Source organism: Apaloderma vittatum, unplaced genomic scaffold (genome assembly GCF_000703405.1).
Source record: "Apaloderma vittatum isolate BGI_N311 unplaced genomic scaffold, ASM70340v1 scaffold245, whole genome shotgun sequence".
NCBI classification, from domain to species: domain Eukaryota; kingdom Metazoa; phylum Chordata; class Aves; order Trogoniformes; family Trogonidae; genus Apaloderma; species Apaloderma vittatum.
The window spans coordinates 1-21,638 of NW_009717402.1; the positions used below are offsets into that span (position 1 = coordinate 1).

Below are 21,638 nucleotides of genomic sequence, written 5' to 3' on the forward strand. Positions count from 1 at the left end.
TGTGTATATATATATATATATGTCCTGTACTACTATATATAGATATATATGTAGATATAGATATATATGTAGATATATATGGAAAAGAACTGAGCTTAAGTTTTCCCTGTTTTTATAGCCTTTTCTCACCACAGCAAAATAAACAAACAAACAGACAAATAAATAAATAGCCAGGTGAGAGTTCCATGAACCAAAAGGGACTGACCCAACTCCGTGTGAAAATTCCCCTTAGCAGCTGCTCTACAACACACGCGCTCCAGGGAATATTTCTTGGGCCCATGCTGAACTGTTTCCTAGAAATTATGGTCCCAGAAGGTTCCTCCTCCCCAGGCAGCCGCTCACCTGCCATGGCAGCCTCGGCCAGCACCTTCAGCACCTCTTTTTCCATCTCGGGGCTGCTGCAGATCTCCTCCCAGGTGCCTTTAAAGCCTTTCTTCCGAGCCAGCTCCGCCAGCTCCTTTTGATTTGGCACAACGAACCCAACGACGTAAGAATGGAAGCTGAGAAGCACAAGGGGCTTTAGATTGCGCCACGTTAAGGGGTCTTCGAAACAAACAACATTTTGAAGCTGGGGTGTTTTCTCTCAAGCTACAAGCACACCAGCAGAAAAGCATTTTTAATGCGAAAACCAGCTTCAGGCTGGGGAGAAGGGAACGGAAGAGACCCGTTCTTGGCATTTTCCAGTGGGGGAAAACAAAAAAAAAAAAAGAGGGAGAAAGGAAAACTAGACCCATACATGTCAGGTGCTTCAGTTTTGAAAGCTATTCCGTCGTACCGTAAGGAAAACCCTTCTGCAACTGTTTAAAAGATTCCCCGTGCTGAGCGGGCAGAAAGGTTTCGCTCAGGGTTCGCCCGGCAGCGACTCGGCAGCGCCGGCCTCTTACCTGCTGGCGTACGCACAAATGTTATCCACCAGCGGCAGGTTCTTCAGAGCCGCTTCTACCTTGCCAAGAGAAACGTATTCTCCAGCCTGGAGCTTCACAAGATCTTTTTTACGATCTATCGAGGAGAAAAGAAGAAAAAAAAAAAGAAATTGAACAGTAAACCCCAGACTGCAAGGCTTCGAACACTGATTTTATGCTTTTCTGTCCAGACTCTGCATTTTATCCCTCCCCTCAATGTGGGAAACATTTCAATCCCCTGCGTTTTCTCTGTTTAAGAACAGCGTTTCCTCCTGTTCTTTTATAATAATGAGATATTTTATTATAAAGAATGGCAAGATTTTAAAAAAAAAAGCCTGAACTGATTTCTTATTACCATAAGAGCCCTTTCACCGAATGAAATTCCCCACTTCTAAAAATCATGAAGTCTCAGGCAGCTTATCTGGCTCAATTAGCCTACATCTCACTCCCTAATTACCACCCAGCCTCACTAACCCAGCGGAGTCGGCGCTGAGGTCGTTTCAAAAGGAAGCAATTGCTTCAAAAATCAGCTTTTAAAACACAAAATCGAGTTTACGTTGCTTCCCCGGGACGCGTGGCAGGGCTTTACACTGCGCATCACCACAGGGAGATGGTTTTATTCATTTTTTTGGGGGTTTTCTCAGCCCTGAGGAGTGTCCCTACCCATCTCCGCCTGAATTTATTTAACTCACCGATAATTTTGAGACACCCATCCTGCAAAAACTCCGATGTCCCCAGTGTGGAGCCACCTCTGCCCGTTCTCATCAACGGTGAAATCTTTTCTGGTCCGCGCTTCGTTTTTGTAGTAGCCCACCGTCACGTTCTGCCCCCCAATGAGGATCTCCCCCCTCGGGTACGGTTTGTCAGTGTTATAATACCCACCTAAAATATTGGGGTTTTTATTAAGTTAACAGCAATTAAAATATATTCATTCCAAAGCAAGAATTCCTATTATTTTTGCTATTTATACATAGGATAAAACACTCGAATTCAAGCCCTCAGCCACAGTTACCACTTGCAAAAATAACCTGCCAAGACAAGAGGTGGTTCCAACTCTTTTTTTGGCATATAAAGAGCTATTTTTTTTACAAACTGTGAAGCTCATACAAGTGCAGAGGGCAAATGCCACTCCTACACAATCTTTCTGCCAGGACTAACACCCTCTATCAGCATCATACAGGCTGGAATAATAAATAAATAAAGAATAATTTAAAAAAAAGATAAATTTCACTTTGCATTTTAGGAAAGCAAACTCTAAGGTCTCGCATTAACCCCAAACACCCTGAAGCATTCTGTATTTCTACTCTGCAACACATAATACACTGCACACAGTGAAAGGGCGTCAGGTAAAAATCTTTCAAACTCCTTAAATAAATTTTATATATATTCTTAAGTTTAAACATCACCGGGGAATTTACCTTTTTTGTCCCACAAGATCAACCTTTTATAGCTAAGGGTAGCATTTAAAATTTAAAAAGCCAAGATCCAGTCCTTATAACCACTGGAACTGAGCAAAGCCCAGTAGAAAACCAGCTCTACAAAGCTCTTAAAAACACTATAAATTTAATTACACAAATTCTCACCTTCTTCCCAGTTCATTAACTTGATTTCACAGCAGACCAAAGGTGCTCCCACTCTCCCTGTCGTGTAGTCCCAAACTAGAATTGTAAAAAGAGAGCATTTTCTCAGGAAAAACACCAAACTAAGCAGCAATGTTTCCTAACAACTCAGGGATTCGTAGTTTGGGCCACTTTCCTGAAGTCTCAGCCTCAAATACTTCTGCATCTGGGCACTCTCCTAAAGGAGCATCACCGGGAACTGCATCACCTGTGTTACAGCTCTACGCTTTTATTTATTTTATTTCTCTTTTTAATTTTTATTTTATTTTATTTTAATTTCATTTTATTTTAATTCATTTTATTTTAATTTCATTCTATTTTATTTTCATTCTATTTTAATTAATTTATACTTTCTTTTATTTCATTCCAAGCTAATGAAGAAACCATTTCCAAAGAGCTCTTGGAACAAAAACCACCTCACGGCAGCTTGGGGATCACCAAGGAACAAATCAGAGAAGAGCAGTGAGAGAAAAAAGGGATCTTAAGACAAAAATAACACATATTCCAGAGTCCAGCCTAATGATTCCCCTGCAGATCACAGCAGCTCTGACTGTTTCTGCTGAAGACATTTAGGGCAACTGAAACCATTTAGACAAAACCAGAATCCGGCGCAGGCTTTCACGTTCCATGTTTTAAATCCTCCTACCGCTTCGACTTCCTCACCAAAACCTGAAATAATTTTCTTTTTTCCCCGTTCAACCAAGTGCCCCAAAGCCTTAAACCCACCCCTCTTAATCCCAGGCGAGAACGTTCGCTTTACGTGGGGGTTTTACACATCCACGACCATGAGTAACGCCAAAAACTCGGCGGCGTGAGGTTTTCGGGCTCCCACACCGACCTTCCGTGATGGTGCCGGCGCCGGCGGACTCGGTGAGCCCGTAGCCCTGTCCCACGGGGCAGCAGAAGCAAATGTTCATGAAGCGCTGCGTGGCCGCCGAGAGCGGAGCTCCTCCGCAGAGCAGGATGCGGATCTTCCCGCCGAGCAGCAGCCGCACTTTCCGGAAAATAAGGCTAAAAAAAAAAGGCAAAAAGGGGATGCAAAGTGTGGATTCGCCGCATCGTGTAGGTAAAGTGAATTCTCCCAGCTTGGAATAAGCTTTTAGGGCGTTCAAGGCAAACTCTGACGCTTTCCACAGAGCTTTTTTCCCACGTTCTCATTTCAAGGTGGATTAAATCTTCCAAGAACGTAAATTTAGTAAGACAGTGAAGCTCTGTGATTTTCCCCTCCAAAAATAATTTATGTCCACTATATAAACTCTAAAATTATATTATCCTTTAGTCTCACGGAAGTTGGGAGTTAACTCTTAGGGGTTCCTTCCAACTTGAAATATTCTACAATTTCACTTGTGTGGAAACGTGAAGTCTGCAGTTACCTATAGGAATAGACTTCACCAAAGAATTGTATCAATCCATTATTAAAGTCCTCAGGAAAATAATGCAACAGATGCGATCAGTTTCAAGTTAAATAACACTCAAATTGTATGAGGAAATATTTAAAACCATTGCAGGAATCACCCATTTGTTGTTTCAATTTTCACTTAGTGACAGACTTGTTCACGTTCAGAGCGTCACCATTAAAGCAAAGGAAAAGACACAAGAAAGATGAGATGCTGCTGACTTTGATAAGCGTTCCTCTGGTGTCATTAAAAATAAAATTACCTATCGCAGAGCGGGGTAGTGTAACCTTTGGAAATCTGCTCCATTTTGTAGTTGTAGGCCAATATAAAGAGATTCCGCTGGAAACTCGTCATTTCATTCACTTTGTTCATGACGTTTTTGTAGATCCGATCCATGATTTCCTAGTTACACAAGAAGATTAACTTTCGCACTGAGAAATGAAAATCCTAAACGTTGCATGAATTTTCTTGTTCAAAATTTGAATTATTAATCACATTTTGAAAATAATTTAAAAATGATTTATCCTTCACTTACCGGGACAGCTGCCATTAGGGTCGGCTTAAGGGTAGTAACATCACCTTTGCTTCCTTTCTTGATTTTAGAGGACTAAAGCGAAGAACAAGTTTACTAGCAGACACATTTGAGATTTTTAACGCGGGAAACAAACACAGTGCATCTTTTAAGAAATCATTTTCATTTAAATTACATTTTAACAATTAAAACTAGCCCAGAGTACCAGCCATAACCGCCAACAGCCCATCTTACAAACCGCAGAAAAGATCTGTCTAAGTTTTTAAGAAATGTGACAAAGACCTGAGTCATTTTGTTATTTTTTTTTCCTCCCAGAAGGGCAAACGTTTTCCACATACCTGGTCAGCCAGCGTCTGAGGCGAAGAGTAACCGATGGGACACCCGTGAGACAGACACACGAGCTCAGCACTCAGCTCCAGCACGTGGGCAAGAGGCAAATAGCCGATATAAATGTCTTTTTCCCTGTAAAGGACGTTTAGAAGCTCAACACAGAGCCCACTCCAAAAAGCTCAAGAGAGTGGAAAAAGCCCTTTGAGCTCGAGGATATTTTTTCCAAAATATTCAGAGCTCTGGGACAGGTGAGGAGCTGTCGGTGCGTACCCCAGGTTGGGAATCCTCTCGGCCATTCCAGTGATGCCGGCGATGATGTTGCAATGGGAGATCATGACGCCCTTGGGGACTCCCGTGGAGCCGCTGGTGTACATGATCACCGCGATGTCCGAGGGCACGGGCCTGGCTTGCTGCTTGCTTCCTGCAATTCCTGTTGAAAAGCAACAACGGCAACAAAAAAAGAAAGAGAACACGTGATGTGAGGAAAGCCCGTCAGATACAACTTATTTCAGCACAGGTTGACAGATCTCAAGGAGCTACTGAATTACAGATGGGTTTTTTCCGTTGGTGTTGTCCGAAAGGGTTTTAGCATAAAACCGGGGCGTCAGAAAAGCAAAACCATCTTTTAAAGAAAAGGAGAGGTCACGGTGTTGGAGCAAACCTGCCACCCCCTGAACATCCGGAGCAGACGGATTAACCACCCACCCTACTCCTAAAGCGACATTCATTTGCCTTCAGCGGTTAAAAGATCCCGAAAACACAAAGAATAATAAGAGAAGACAGCAACTGCTGAACAGACCAACATCTCGGAACCCAGGTTTAGCAGCTCTTCAGAGTCAAGAATCAAAAATTTGCTCCGATGCTAGTTACACCACCTCCTGAAATTCTGAATTCCAGCTCCAGAGATGGGGATCGAAGGAATTCACAGAGTGATACTTCCAGAAACGCACTAAAAGCGACCAAGATCTACCGGTTTACTCAACAAGCAGGACGCCAAACGAGAGGAGAGGAGACAACGTACCGGTGTCAGCCTTGGCCCCCATGGCTTGCACCGAGGCCATCGTGTGGATGATGACGCCCTTGGGAAACTCCGACCACGTCGTGGGTTTGCCGTCCACCGTGATAATATGTCGCAGCAGCGGGACTTGAGAAACAATCTCCTGTGGAAATGAAAACGCGTCCGGAAACGTGAGGTTTGTGCCAACAGGGAAGGAAAAAAGAAATACAAAAGAACTCCACAAAACACGCACCTACCTACTGTATACGTTAAAAAACCAAACAACACCGACATAAAAAAACCTGAGGATTTAAAATATCAGAGGATAAGCTCCAACAGCCACAAAGCTTGAAACTTTCCGCATTTAGATTTGTGGGACCAATTGAATTTTCCACTTACAAGTCCAAAAACTTTCCCAACTGCTTGCTGATCATTCCAAGGAAAGCCCGCGAATGAGGCTGCAATGATTTGCAGAGATAACTGACTTTCCACTCCCAAAGAACGCTGAGAGCGTCACTGGGCTCCCAATAATTCTTATGTTGCTACTTGATAATTATGCTATTTAAAAATAAGCAGCTGCTGGCAAAGATACAGAAAATGACTAGTTAAGCACCAGTTCAGCATCTGAGAGAAAATGTGAACTCTAAAATATTTATCAGTGTCCTAGTGGAAGAAATTATCATCCCCAGCAGAAGAATTTCATTCTCTTCCTGCAAGCTGAAATAAATGCACGCTGTATATAAATCATCATTCTAGTAGCTTAAAAAAATAAAAAAAAATAAGGTTTGGGAAATTCTCATTCAAAATTCAACCACAGGTTTCCATCAAAACCATTGCCTTGTGTGAAAAGGGTCTAGTTTGCCCAAAACACACGAGGAAGAAACTCAGGCGGATTTGTCGTTCCACTTGTGTGCTCAATCGGGGGCAGGAAATCAAAAAAAAGTTTTCTGGGTGTTTTGGCGTTTCGCACACTCTTGCTCTTCGAGCGCCCAACCGTTAGGGTGAAGAGTTATTCTCCGCCGGAAAAACATCGGGCAATGCATCAGGGGCATGATCACAACTCAGCTGCTTCGCCTCGCTGCAGGCTGAGCTATCATTTGTTCTGCACCCCAAGACAGGCGCATAAATCTCATTCGAAAAGCAGCGCCCGCCCTGCAGGAAGGGAATCAATCACGGCTCCCTACGGCCTTTCGGCAAAACCGGGGGAAAGAGAGACAAAGAACGAGTTTTCTGACCTTCAGTTTTGTTTGCATCAGTTCTTTGCTGGTGATGATGGTGGTCACCTCCGTTTCGTTCAGCCCGTGGACGATCGCTGGCCCTCCCAGAGTAGCGTACAGAGTAACGACTGAAAGGGAAAATGGGGGCAGAAAATAAAATTATATTTATATACTTTTTAATTATATACTTTTAAGTATAGTTTATGGCAAAAAATAAAGATTAACCCGTTCTAGGTCAGGCGACGCTGTGAAAATATTTGCCAGCTCATATAAAGGTGGTAGAGTTTTGTGCTATTAAAACAAAAAAAAATACATGTTACACGGATTTAAACACGGCATAATTTCAAGCTATTCCCAGACTGAATAAAAACCAGCCATTCCTGTAAGGCTGTTCACTATTTTTCAAGGCTTTTTAAGATTTGGCTTAATTTCTCGTTGCCTAAATCTGATGTGATTGACTGAATTAATTTTGCCCTAAGCCGAGTCTGTTTTGCCCAGGATGGTCATTTCTCTTGTCCTTATCTCGACTCACGAGCTTTTTGTTGTATTTTAATCTCCCCTGCCCGGCTGAGGAGGGGAGGGATGGAGCGGAGGGTCAACCCACTGCAAAAGGATTAATCATTTGAATTTTTAGGCACGGAACTGACGCAATGAAAATACAGAAGAGCAAGGAGAGAAAAGATTCAGGAAACCACCCATTAGAAACACGTTTTCCTGTATTTAAGGATGGCTCAACAAGTGCTAAACTGCAATTATTTCATAGTCACAGTTGAAAAGTCCTATTTAATTTCCTGCCATTTTGGAGGGAACTGCGTGAGAGAAGACAGGAAGAGACTGGGGAAGGAAAAGGCAGCTCAGAAAGGAAGAGAGGTACTGGTCTTAGTAAAAAAAAGAAATAAACAAATCTATTTTCCAAGCAGAATGCAAAAAAAGCTGTAAGGTCAACCTAGACAATCCTTAATGCTGACAACATCAGCTTTTGTTACATCAGGTATCTGATCTCTTTTGTATTTTAGTCTTTCTAGTCTTGACTAATCTGTCGGTCTTGGTTTAGCTGAATATTTGAATATATACATATATATTATTATTAAAAGAAGCCACTCCCTCGTACCTTAGGGCTGTACCTACACCTTGTGCACTGCGGCACTTGGAGATGTGAACCCCAGGGAGTCACTCACCCAGCACAGAATACCAGGGAAGAACTCGAAAAAGCACTTTTCTTACCCGGAAAAGCAAACAGCTGACCTCTACTTTAATTTTTTCCCTTGTTAAAACAGTCCATCATAGTTGAGAACTGTCGCAGGGCAAACGCACATGCTCTGTGTTTTCTTTAATTTGGTGGGAGCAGAGTCCAGACGAGCGTCTTGCCGAGTTCCCACGAGCTCTCCCTACTCACTGCAGTGACCCCTGTTACATAAACATCTCGCAGAAATTCAGTTTCCCCGAGCCAACAAGAGAAGCACAAGCTCCGAAATAACCACTTCAGTGGTTAATTACTCACCTACAACTAAGCTCTCGGAATCCGACTGAAAGAAAAATCCCAGACACAGCTGGTTAACGACAAGAACAAAGCCTTGCCCTAAAAAGACAAACGGAACCTCCACCATTTATTATTTCGGCACCCACCACACGTCAAAAATAAAAATGTACCTTTGAAGGTTTTAGCCAAATGGGTTCCGACAAAATCACTTGGGCTCAAGAGTGCGGGAAGGCACGCTCGACAAACGGAACGCAGCCTCTCCTACGGGCTGCAGGGTTGGGTGACACCTCGGGTGTTCTACCTGCCCACGCCGGTGAAGAGCTCTTCACACAGATGAAGGGGAGACACTTTGGAAGAAAATCTGTTTTCGTGTTCGTACTTTTTTCCCCATTTATAAGCTAGCAATCTCACTCTACCCTCCGCAATGACAAGACGTAGAGAGCTCCAAGCAATGTAAAAGGTACCACCAAGCAAGCATTTCTCATCACAAACCCACTTGATTGGCATAAAAACTACTCTCCCTGCTTTAGCTGCGTGGTACAAAAGGCATATATATCCTCTGCAACGCGACCTACGAGGAGATGAACCTGCTCCCTGCGCAGCAGTTCCGGGCACGGCCCCTCAGATTCAACACATTCCACGCTGGGAAAGAACGGCACAACCCTACCGCAGCAGGGAGCCGTTGCGAGGCTTGTGAAGTGACAAAATGCTCAGAGAAGTGAAAAAGTGCTCAGAGAAGTCAAAAAACGCTCAGAGAAGTCAAAAAACGCTCGGAGAAGTCAAAAAACGCTCGGAGAAGTCAAAAAACGCTCGGAGAAGTCAAAAAACGCTCGGAGAAGTCATGTGCAGCATTAATTTTCCCCCACCGCTTCTTCTACATCATCGGAATTTTCTAACTCCCCCAGCAGACCGACCGCGGGCGCTGCACGGTATCGTCGTCGGCCGCCACGGCGCGAGTCAGCCAAGTTCACGTTCAGATGACATCCAGCCTGGATGCGAAACACCACGTCAGACAGTGCGCCGGAGCACGTCTCACTAAGGGAATTTAAAACACGAATCCAGCAAAGCCACAAACGCAGGCATGCCATTCCGCACACGACACCCAGCCGCTATCTCAGATCATTTCTTTTGCCCTCCCCCGGCCTCGAATTACGAAATTCTCCTAGGGTTTGTAAGCGCGCTTCACTTCCAGAGAAAAAATAAAAATAAAAATAAAAATAAAAATAACTACAATATGGCTTTGCGTTTATTCCCAGGACAGTCCCCAAGAATCTAACAGACCCCAGAAGTGATAAAAGGGGACTGTCACGGTGTATCACAAGACACGTAGCTGAAAAGCAACGCCAGCATCTCATCTGAGAAGAGCCCGTGCAGATCTCTGCTCCGGCAGGCAAGGCAGCAGCAGTCGCTCGCTGAGGAAAGGACCAAAACCACCCCGGAACTGAGCTGGGAAAGCACCCGGCAAGATCACCTGCACAGAAACCTTCGTTACCGCAGAGGGCTCGGGGCCACGGCCAGGCTGGTTTTGAACATCTTCAGCGATGGAGATCTCACAACCGTCCCAGGCTCCTGTTCCGGCATTTAACCACCCTCGCAGGGAAGAAGTCTGTCCTGGTATCTAAGCAAATTTTCCCGTTTCAGCTCCCGCCCGTTGCCTCCAGCCTTACGGGAACGACCTCTGAGCAGAGCCCGGCTCCGTCTCCTCGGCGTGCTCCCACCAGACGCTTGGGACAGCGGCAAGAGCTCAGCTCGCTCATCCCAGCGCTGATCAGACCCCGCTCGACCGGCCTCTCCTCCCGTGTCGCGTTCCCCAGCCCCCTCAGCATCTTGGCAGCCCTCCACTGGACTCACTCCAGCACGTCAACAGCTTTCTCTTCCCCTACTGGGAAGCCCCAGACTGGACACAGTGCCCTGGACGTGGAGGAGGAGGATCACTTCCTTGGACCCTACTCACTACACCCACGCTACTGCCACCCGGGATGCTGCTGGTACCACATCCTTGTGGCTCACTCATTGCCCACCAGGTCCTCCTCTTCACAGCTGCTCTCTCTGTCCAGTTTACCCCCAGCCTGTACTGGGGAATGAGATCCACTATAAATCCTTCACCAGAAGTAAATACAGTCTGAAGGTTTCTGAAGTACTAACTAGGACTCAAGCTTGTCCTCGAGCACAATCTCAAACCAGCACTCGGGTTAAATTAGGATGTAATTAAGTGATGTGCAACGGACCATGAGAAAGTCAAGAGGTGGAGAGAAGAAAGAAAAATACAAAAAAAAAAATTTAGATCAGCTCAGCCTAAGGTTTGAGTTAAGGAATGACTTGCAGTTCGGTAAAGGGAGGCACTAAGCAACTTTTGAATTTAAAAATGTTCTCCAAAATCAGGTCAGGACTCACCCATGCCCTTCCATTTTTTTGAGATAACGATACAATGAAAACTCAAACCTAAATTGAAGAACTGACAAAACATCCAGTTAAAACAAAACTTACAGGGCACACATGAAGGTTTGACATTGACTCCTAAAACCGAGTCAATGAATTCATGTGCGATTTTTGTTTGTTTGTCTTTAGAAACTTGGAAATCTGCACGGATTTAAGACGACAGGAAAACAAACCACTCACAAGTTCACTGAGCGAGCTATACTTACCAAAACCGTGCTCCATCTGCCAGCAGAGACACAGTAAGACGCTACAAAGCGCACAGCCTCCGCTTTTTTATTTCCTATTTGTAATTTTACATGTTCTGGACAAGCCCTAGATGATTTTTTCTCTGTTCCCAAAGGGAAAAAAGAGGAAGGTTTGTCCTTGCCCTGCGCTGCCACATTGAAAGACCCAGAAATGTGGGGAGAGGGGTTACTCACGCTGGTAGTTGCACATGAAGCACGCCTGGGCTGCGATCATCCACTCCGCCCGGGTCTCGCAGAAGATCGCGATGTTGGTCTTTGGTTGCTGCCCCAGGACTGCCAAGCCCTTCCCAAAATTAACGGCTCTAACGTACACATCCTCATAGGAAAGCCAGGTGTACTTGCCCAGGATGACCTGATCAGAATAATAAATCCAAGTGAGAAAATTAAAATCCTTAAAGGCGCGTCCTGCTGCGCCTCCACCCGCATCGAGAACCTGCAGAGGTTTGAAGCAACGCTTGCTTGAATTATAACAGCGGTTTATCTGAGATAACAAATAATATTCTTGCCAAAAACCAGGGGGGCTGTGGCAGCTCCGACACAAATGCCGAGATATCTCCACGCACGTTATCACCTCAGTTTCTATTTTCACATCAGGAAAACACATGATTCCCACCGTACTTCAGACACCCTTTGTGGTTATCCGACCCCCAAACCTTCCGTTTTTCACAAAGGTTTTGTTTTATTTTAAGTAAAGCTGCTATGACACCTTCTCCACATTTGCTTTCTTGGATGTTTGGGCATCCAAATATTTAGGTGCCCATTCTTACTAAACAAATTAATCAAAAATTCGGGAAGCCGGGATGCTGAGGGCAGCACACCGATGGGTCAGAGATTGTGAAATCCCTTTCCCTTGTTCCCAAACACAGGTCAGGGGGGAGAGGAGTCGTCTTTTTGCCCTTTTTTACTGTTAAATAGCAGAGGGACAGAACACTGCACTGGAAATTACTGACAAATCTCAGTGCTGGAAAGTCACGTGGAAAAGATTAAGCAATCTCCCTTTTCTTTACGGGAGAGCTGGGGCTGGATTTGGATTCACAGGTCACTCTCACAGATTTCTATGTGTGCACTTACACCTTGCAGTAATATTTTTTCACTGAGTGACAGGCTATTTCTTTGAGAATATCCCAGATATTTTCATATACAGCTGTAGTAGTAAGAAGATGTTTTACACTGAAAACCCAGTTCCTAAATCATTATACCTTACCCATGTTGTTACACAAGCACCCTGACAAATTTTGAAAAAAAAATGTAATTTTTATTAGTCCAAGTATTCACACTTTGTCTACACAGCTAAATGCAAGCAAACACTTAAATAAAAAGCTAGGAAAGGCAAACACCTCCCTCGCCCCCCATTGTTTTCCACATTTCATTTATCAGCTCTAACTAAATTCCAGACTCGCGGGCTGTAAAATCTAACGACTTTTTGGCACGTCGCTACATTTCTAGTCAGTCTGTATTTCCACATCCACCTTCTTAATAAAATGTAACTGAAAATCTCTCCTGACCTCTAGCAGGTGAAAAAAAATAAAATAAATAAATAAGCCAACAGATTTCTTCTGCCAAAGCATTTTTTCAACCTGCTGAAGCTCGCTCTTGGGTACCTGAGCTGTACCTGGTACAGCCTCATTAACCTACTTACCGAGCAGGACAAACCCGGTTTTACCGGTGTGAGAAACTGCCACCGCTTCCAAAGAAAATATCGCACTTCTTCCTATCCTACAAATTCCACAAGTTTGGAAATTTAATTCCAATTAGGGATATTTTTGCCTTTCCCACCTCTCCCACCAAAGGCAGCGGTTTTGGAAATTCCTGACGGGTTCATTAGCTGAATTTAATTTAATTCTCTGAAATAAATTATCCCCATTGCTTAAACAAGTTTGCCACAGAGCAGAGAAAAGATGACCTTATTGCTGCTTTCCTTCCCTAAAAGCTTAGAATATCCCCAGAAAGGAACTCCAGCAGTTGTTTTTCTCTATATATCGAAATACAGCTGTATTTCTGAAGAATGCTGAGGTGTAACAACAGAAGAGCTTCTCAGTGCAGCTACTTTGAGTTTTTATTTCCTTGCCACCTTCCACCTCTTTACATTCCTTATCTTTGAGCACTTCTGCAAATCCATCTCCCTCCTTGGTCCTGTCCTCAGTAGCTTTTGCTAATATTTTCCTTCTAAACCTCCACAACACTCTTCTAAATGTTCACATACATTTGATTTTCCACCTTTCAGACCTTATTTCTGCTGGCCAACTGCCCGCACAGGGAAATAAACCAACTCTCTGCAAGAGGCTGCAAGAGAAAGGCCAAATAAGTCAAGATCCCTGAGAACTGACTGGAGAGCCACATTAAATTAGAAGAGGTGGCACCACCGAACGGCTGCATTTAGTAGAAAACACATTTAGTAGAAACGGCTACATTTAATAGAAAAATATCGCCCTCTAGTGCAGATCTATTTAAACTGCAAATGACTGAAAATACTCGCTGCGCTGGAAAATATTATTAACCATCAGTACTGCGTTAATATTTGGGAATCCAGCAAAGCACAGAGATAGAATACTTGATGCACAGTGAAGATGTCTTCAACCTGGATTTTTAGCGCGACTTTATGCAAATTTTTGCTGTGAAGGTGTCATAAAATGTTCTCAAAGCAGCCGCAGGCACACGTGGTCACTGAAGTCCTCAGCTACCTTTCAAGGTCCTCTTAAAAGTAGCTTCTAGGGGTTGAGGAACCTTGGCTACAACCTGGAGAACTTGTGATGGTAAATTAAACACAATTCCCTGCAGAAAGCGTATTAAAAATAATGCAGAGTTTATTCTAAATGTTTATTTTTGGCCTTTTGCAAGTGAAAGCACGGATCGCAGCTGAAAAACGCTGCCCTAAAATATTATTTACTCTTTTTAAAGCAGTAGAAAACAAATGAACACACCCCCCAAAAACAACAACAAAAGAAGACACACAAAGCAAAATCCAGGCAGGCAGGTAGATAGAAGCCAGCACGTGACAACATAACCTGGAACCCAGAGGACAGAAAATAATCAACCAGCAAAACCAAGTTCATCTTTTGGGCATCATAAGATGGAAGCTCTGCTGAAGTTCTTTACTTTTTCCAATTAGTTCCATCTTAATGTATTTTCAACGTTGTTTTATACTGACTTAAATACAGTTTCATGGAATCAGCATTAGGTCTGCTCTCCCATCCCTCCACTAAAGGGGCAGCACAGAAGGAAAAACTAAATATATTTAGTTTTTCAACAAAGTAACCAGAAGTGCGTGCCTGTGTTTCACTGGTATCTGTGAATTTCTGCTACTTGGGCAACTACACAGGAATAAATAACCCTTCTGAACAGCAAACTGCCATAAAAAGCCAAGAACTCACAGATGACCTGGGCTGTCCCTGCTCTCAATACATTTATGTAGCATCTCAGAGATGGTAAATATCTAGCTTTAAATAATCTTTGCCACAAGTGTGAGCCCGCTCAGTTCTCCCAAGAATCGGGAGCTTAACATTTTACTTTTGAGAGACATATTTACCCCATTCATTAAGAAATCGTTAATTAGGCAATAAAGAGATGCGTGTTGTGGAAAGGCAAAAAGCAAAAGAGCCCTGACATTCAGAACAAACAAGCTCCCTTGTGACATTTTCTGATTTTCTTCACCTGCTAGAACATGTGGTGAGGTATTAAGAAACACTGCAGTCCTTATTGGAAAGGAAAAACAGAATAAAATACAAGTAGACTTAGGCAATAATGCCACAACTTGGAACAAAGTAATTTGAGGGCAAGCGTGGCAACGGACCATAATGAACTGTTGTGTCAAGCTTAGAAATTACTTAAGTTGGGTAATTTCGTCTAAGTCTAAATACTCAGAAACAAGTAATTCAAGTAGGTCAACACCAACATTCTTCAGCTTTCCAATATTCAGAATACTTTGCTTGCATAACCCAACAGGCTAAAACTCCTAAATTCTTAAGCCCTAAGGTACTAATTACGTTGGAAAACCTGAGAGCAGAGCCCGGGCAGCCGAAACTCTGATCCACACTCTTGTACAACATGAACTTTACAGGGGAACAAGGCAGAGAAACGTGAAAAAAAAAATCAGAAAAAGGAAAATGAGGTGTCCCCAGCGCCTCCTTCGTACCAAAACATGAGGGGCAGGGGGAAAGTTTCATGAACAAAGTTGGTACAAAGATTTGACCAGAATAAACTCTGTCACGTGTTGCGTTACTGACCGAATTCTACTTTGTCACACTTCCGAATCAGAACTATCAGCGCTGAAGGAATCCTTTGTTATACAAAGAGACACATTTTTCTTTGAGAAAACTGATCTTAACTGAAAATTATCTTTACAGCAATTTAACGACTTCCAGTACAGAAGGGGGGACCTTTAGCACAGATCTGCGCACGTACATGTATCCTCTTAATGGTATCTTGACTTGCTCCAGGCAAAACTGCATTTTTAGATGCCTCTGAACAAACACAAAGCAGCAACTGAGAGTGCAGGTCTCAAAAGACTCTAAAACTCAGCCCCTTCAGTATAAAACAACAGTTTTGTACCGAAATCACAACGCTCCCCACACCAGAGTAGTTCACCTTAAACCAGACTGAAAGACACTCCACACCCCCCAAAAAAAATCCAACTGAAGCTTGTGCAATGCTTTTCCAAAGAGAAAATTCATCTGAGGCCTCAATTGACAGGACAAAACAGTAAATCCTTCATTTACAGTTCCGTTTCCTAGAAGGGCACATGCGAGAACAGGCATTTAGTAATTTTTCTGTATTTATCAGATCATAGTTGAGAACAACACAGAGGGAAGCTTTTCATAATTCTCCCAAAAGGAGAACTTTATCATCAGCTAAATATAAAAACCAAATACCTAAAACATCCTGAGGAAATATATTTGTGCTTTTTCTTTGGCTGAGACCATAAGAAGGGGTATCTCCTCAAGAAGGCTGACATCTGGGTTAAATGCCCAGTAAGGAAGGATCAGGAATTAGATCATTTAACTCTTTTCCCAATTACTTAATCTATGCAGAGAGACTTACTTTCCCCCCTAGATGATCCCTAAGGTCCCTTCCAGCCTATGCCATTCTGTGATTCTATGAAATGCGCTTTGCGAAACTTCTCACCGGCGGGGCTGCGAGGAGAGACTCACCTTTTTAAAAACTTTTCCCGACGGCTGGATTTCATCCTCCTCTTTGAGGACCTCCCGCGTGCCCAGGAGTTTTTTGTCCTTAAATTTCGTTTTCGCGTACTTAAAAACTTTGTCGAGGGTGTCGCACCCGGGATATAAAACCGAAGCTAAACAGTGCAGGCTGTTCACGGATCTGTACGCGCCCCCGGGCTTGTTATTCACAGGTTTAGCTTTCACCTGCTTGGCTTTTTCTATCGCCTGCCTCGAGCTTGAAAAGATGTACCAGGGAACGTACGTTACCAAGGAGTACAGCAGGATTACAAAGTTTATCAACTGCAGAAGAACGGGGTTGATGTTATGCTTCAACTTCATTCTGGCTGCTTGCAGGAGGTTACCAGGGAGAGGTGGGGAACATGGATCGATCAGGCAGGGATCCGGAAAGAGCTGGAAAGAGGAAAAGAAAACGTTAGTGGTAAACTCCGACCTGTCGGCAAGGGGGTGACTGCCAACTACGTCAGTGCAACCTCTATCAAAGTAGGGGTTTTTTTTACACAGAAAAAGGAAAATTTCAAGGTTATGCCAAATTTGAAAGGCACGCACTGTTCACTATCCCATATTCTGCTTTTTAGAAGTACCAAACAACAGGAAAAACCTCTGACAGATAAATATAAAGTTTTAAAAATTTGTTGAAATACAATCTGTGGTCACGTCACCAATGTTGGAAGCACCAGTGAAAGGAGGGTAAGTAATCTGAACATTCTGGGGCAGGGAATGGAAAGCAGGACAGCCTCAGTGGTTTTAGTGTTAGTTAGATGATGATGAGGCTTAATCACCGACAAATAAGAATACATGATACACGAAAATATCTCTAATTTGCTGGTTCGGTCTGCAGATCAGCTGTGAACACTCGGGCTCTTATAGAACACGCATCCATCCTGGCACCACGTAATCCCGTCGGCGTTTTTGAAGAATTGGTGTTCAAACCGATGTGGAAAAAGCTGGGCATGTTAAATCCTGGAAGAAGGAGCCGCTAATTCATGCAAGACTATCAGAAAATTAAAAGTCATGCAAGCGAATGGTTTTTTAATTGAAAAACTGTGCCAGCGAACGTTTCGTAATGATAGCTGCTCCGTTTATACCTAATTGTGTTTCACGAAGGTGAAAGCCTAAGACCAGAGGTAAGTTTTTTCAGGAGGGGTGAGAAGCAGCAACCAGCACGCCCATCCCAGAGCCCGCAGAAGGGAACTGGCAGTTTTCAGGAGTGGTCCTGCTTAATCCATAATCGGTGATTTGGCCCAATACGCTACTTACATTAATACTGTTACACCCTCGAGTTTTAGAAAAAAACTTTTGTGAAACGAGAAAAACAAAAAAAAAATCCTTAAAGGAATGTGTTTACTAATCAACCTGCTTATAATTATTGCGCCACAATAAAAGCACAAGTTGACAAGAAAAAGAAACCTTATGCAACTTCTCATCTTGGCAGGTGCAGGTAGAGCAGCCGATACGAGATGTTCCCGTCCCGGATGACTCAACAGGAGCTGTCACAGGCGACGGCGCGAAATCTAAAAGGTGGAAAATCCCCATTAAATACAGTGGTTATAAATTCACTTGTCTTTTGTAAAAAACAAATAAATCAATCCACTTGCTGCAACTCTTTTTAAAAAAAAAGCCTACAGCAACCAGCAATCGTTACGCACATTGATTTCGCCCCGCTACACACATCAAGGTTTTATTTATTGCCCTTTGCGGAAGCAAGTCTTGCTTAAAACCCCACACCAATAATTCACAGCTCAAATACGCAGCAAATGTAAACATCTCCTAACTATGACCTGTCTGCAAACAGTATTATTTACCCAGCTACTCAGCTCTGAGGCGAGTAATCTCTTCCAGAAAGCAGTTTCCGTGGGCTATTTGCTGCTCGAGTTAGGTACCCACGGTGCCCTGCCCTGTTCCTCGACGTGCTACTTCAACCCCTCCTCAAACCCAGATACCCCCACAAAAACCCCAAAACATTTCAGCCACAATTAACAGTCCCAGGAACGCACGCTAGGATTCTCTTACCAACGAGTCCTGCCAAAAGAAGGCGATTTGTTAACATTCACATTAAAAGAAAAAATTACTATTATCCATCTGTAAGCGTTCGTGTGCTTGTCTGCGGAAAAATAGAAGAGAAATGGATGTACACAGAAGGAACTGCCTGTGGAGCTGAAGTGAGGCAGAGCCCAAGGCAGGGAGGGGTGCCGAGAAGAAAACCGCACGGTCACCTCAGCAGAAGGTCTGGTTTGCAGTATGGATCTAAACCACAGCTGTATTTGAAAGCAGATGTTCCTCGCAGCTACAGCAGAAGTGTTTTCACGCGTTTCTTGAGAGGAGGGAAAGCCCAATGGGCTCCAGAGAACGGTGGAAATGACGCCGTGCTCCCCAGAGAAGCCTCGGCGCTTGGTTTCCCGAGGCCAACGGTTTCCACACGAGTGCAAATGCTGTCCTGGGGCCCTTCCTGCTGCTTTTCCAGCCTCTCCATCCTTCCCCAGGCCGGTGTCTGGGTCTCAGCATCACTTCTAAAGCCAAGGAGACCTTCTAGGCACCTCTCAAACACCCACACAACCCTTGGCCAGGAAGACCCACACCCCTGTTCCACAACGGACACCTCTACAGAGTCAACTGGGGAGAGACGCGCAGCTCTGTCGCAAGCAGACACCCCTTGGGGCAAGGAGGGAAAGAAAAAACGCTCGGGGCGCCAACCCTTTGGTCACCATCAACCCGCCCTTCCTCGGCAGCTCCACCCGACCACGCGGGGCTCGTCATGGCCAGCAACGAGCCTTTGCTAAGGAAAGGAGAACAGGATTGTAGAGAATTCTGGAGTCGTTATGGGTGGAAAAGACCTTGGAGATCAGCAAGTCCGTTATCTAAATCTTCTGGGCCCGCTTCTAAACCGTATCCCTGAGCACCACATCGAACGGCTTTTAAATACACCCAAGGACGGGGATTCAACCACAGCCAGTCTCTGACAGCCCTTTCCCTGTAGGAGTTTTTCCCAATGTCTAAGTCAGACCTACTCGGCTGAAGGTTTTTGTGACATTTTTTCAAGCAGGCAGACCCAGAATGAACTTAATCCTCACATCCTCTCCAGTCCTTGATGTCTCGCTCCGGGTCCTGCACGAGAGACACGGGTCTCTCCCTGGGCTCCACACCACCGCTGGGCAGCAGGGGGGCTCTGGTGAAGCACAGACCTCGAGGAAAGACACACCGGGACCCGGACGGAGACACTCTGAGGCAGTCGAGGTTGCTCACGAAGCTCACGGCCCGAGGGCTCGGCTTCAGTTCGGCTCGAGCCAAACTAATCTGCTAATCAAAACACACCGTTTGCCTCCAGCCGTAACCCCCAGCTCCTCGCGCCCTCCCTTGTCCCAACCCCGTGCGGCTCGGAAGGAGGCGGATTAGCCCGCTGATCCAGGTTAAACCCTCTCCTTCCCCGGGCAGGAGGGTGGGTTTGCTTTTGTGTCAACTTAGCGGAGCCGCGGGCGAGGAGTCACTGCGGGCACCTAAACCAACAGCAGATCAGCGCCACAAAAGCGGTTGTTCTTCCGCTATCCCGAACGGGCTGAGCGGTAAGAGGGAGGGAGCCCAGTGGGATGTGAGAGGATTAACCTCCTGCTCTCACCGCCAACGATCTCATTACTCCCTTTTTTTTTCCAAGGTGGTTCCAAGTGCTACAGCCTCAACGCCTTCAAATTTCAGACATTCCTATAGGGGGTTAATTTACGTCCCTCGTTTTAACGCTGCGTTCGTAAAATGATAGCCCTGCTTCCCCAGGACGCAGTCTGAAGGCACGTTATTTAGGAGAAATATATTATTATGTACTTGTTAGACACCAAGATACAGTAAAGGTAGGAATTACCTGAAAGAAGGTATGCCCTAAGGAGAGACCTTCTACTATATTAACTAAACCTTGGGACAAAGGAAGGAGTTACATTACCTAAAAAGCTTTCAAAACACTGATATTTTCTTTTTTTTTTTTTTTCCCCCCACTTACACCAAAGGGACAAAAACCCCAAACAGGTAGCACAGAACTAAATCAGACAGAAGCCGCTGACATTTCTTGAGGGCAAAGACCCGCGCTTTCTCCTAAATGGATTTTTGGTACATCCAGTTATTTCTAGAAAGGTGAGTGGGTGTTAAAAAGGCCCTTTTGCCATCAACATTTTCTAAGCACGTCCATGCCCCGCTTGTAGGAAACATCAGGGCATGCTGGGGGAGAGTGAGATTCTGTTTAAAACACTTCAAAACTTACTTTCCTTAAGCTCGTACAAGATAGATTAAATATTCAATGGCTTGACAAATGCATCTTTTTTTAAAAAGCACAGCTCGATGGTAACAATTGTTAGCAAACCCAAAAGCACTTCCCAAGAAGTTAACGGCGCTGCTGCCTCTAGTGCAGAGAGGAAAAGCGGGTGATAAAACCATCTATTCAGAGTCATTCCACACAGTAACGGCCATGCCAGGAACACAATCCAGGGCTGCTACACTTTTTGTCTCCTTTTCTTCCGACTTCCACCAAGGCCGACAAGAGCCTTGCCCATCTCAGGCACTGTGATTTACCAGCCATTGGCAACACATTGCTTCCATTCCTCCTCACCAGCAGCTCTCAGAGTGTTCAAGAGAGGTATTTAGTGCCAAACTAAATTAAACGTTTTCACGTTTGTGTCAGAGAAGCAAAGAAATTAATGGACGAAGCATCTCCCTACTGGGAAAGACCTTCACTACTTGCAAATTAACTGTGGAAGATCCAAAACCACCGATTCCCCTTCTAGATTTTTAAGCACAGACACAAATTCAACGCAGAAGAGCACAGAAAGGGGAACATCAATGCCGCTGCGCAAAAGTACTCCGCATAAAAACAAACCCGGAGCTTCAGCATTACCCCCAGAACCTCTGGTTCCCGGGGAAGCGGAGTCGCGGGTCGCTCTCCCAGTTCCTCCAGCCACCTCCCAGTTGATGAAGATAATCCTCCCCAGCACCTCCACTGGGAGGCAGGCTCTGCTTTCCAGCTGAAAGGAAGGCAACAGCTGGAGTGGTTCAATATGCCATGTTCTACCACCAAACTCAAAACAGCTCCCTAAATTCCGGGAAATCCAGAACGCTCAGGAGTGAGCAGGTCTGGTTTGTTTGTTTCTTAAAATCCAAACCAGAAATAGATGTTCTGCTGCCGCATACGTTCAGTCAGATCGCGTCCTGTATTCTAGTTGTGTATTTGTATTCTAGTCGTGTATCTGTCAGATCAGAACAAAAAAACTAACGAAACAGTAGCAGATTTTTAGCAGCAAAAGCATTTCTGCTTTTCTAGCAGAAGC

At 44.4% G+C, this 21,638-nt stretch overlaps 1 protein-coding gene across 1 annotated transcript; it reads right to left on the minus strand.

Moving 5' to 3' along the window:
* Positions 1 to 342: 342 nt before the first annotated feature.
* Positions 343 to 16,656, minus strand: ACSL3 (acyl-CoA synthetase long-chain family member 3; the record flags this gene model as incomplete). The annotated part of the gene is given in 14 exon segments (XM_009869854.1): positions 343 to 500; positions 885 to 999; positions 1,595 to 1,620; positions 1,622 to 1,784; positions 2,486 to 2,560; positions 3,360 to 3,532; positions 4,181 to 4,320; positions 4,454 to 4,525; positions 4,789 to 4,912; positions 5,051 to 5,201; positions 5,802 to 5,940; positions 7,013 to 7,122; positions 11,333 to 11,510; positions 16,306 to 16,656. Coding segments are annotated over 14 exon segments (1,975 nt in total), but the record flags the coding sequence as incomplete, so codon positions are not given.
* Between the last annotated feature and the right edge of the window lie 4,982 nt (positions 16,657 to 21,638).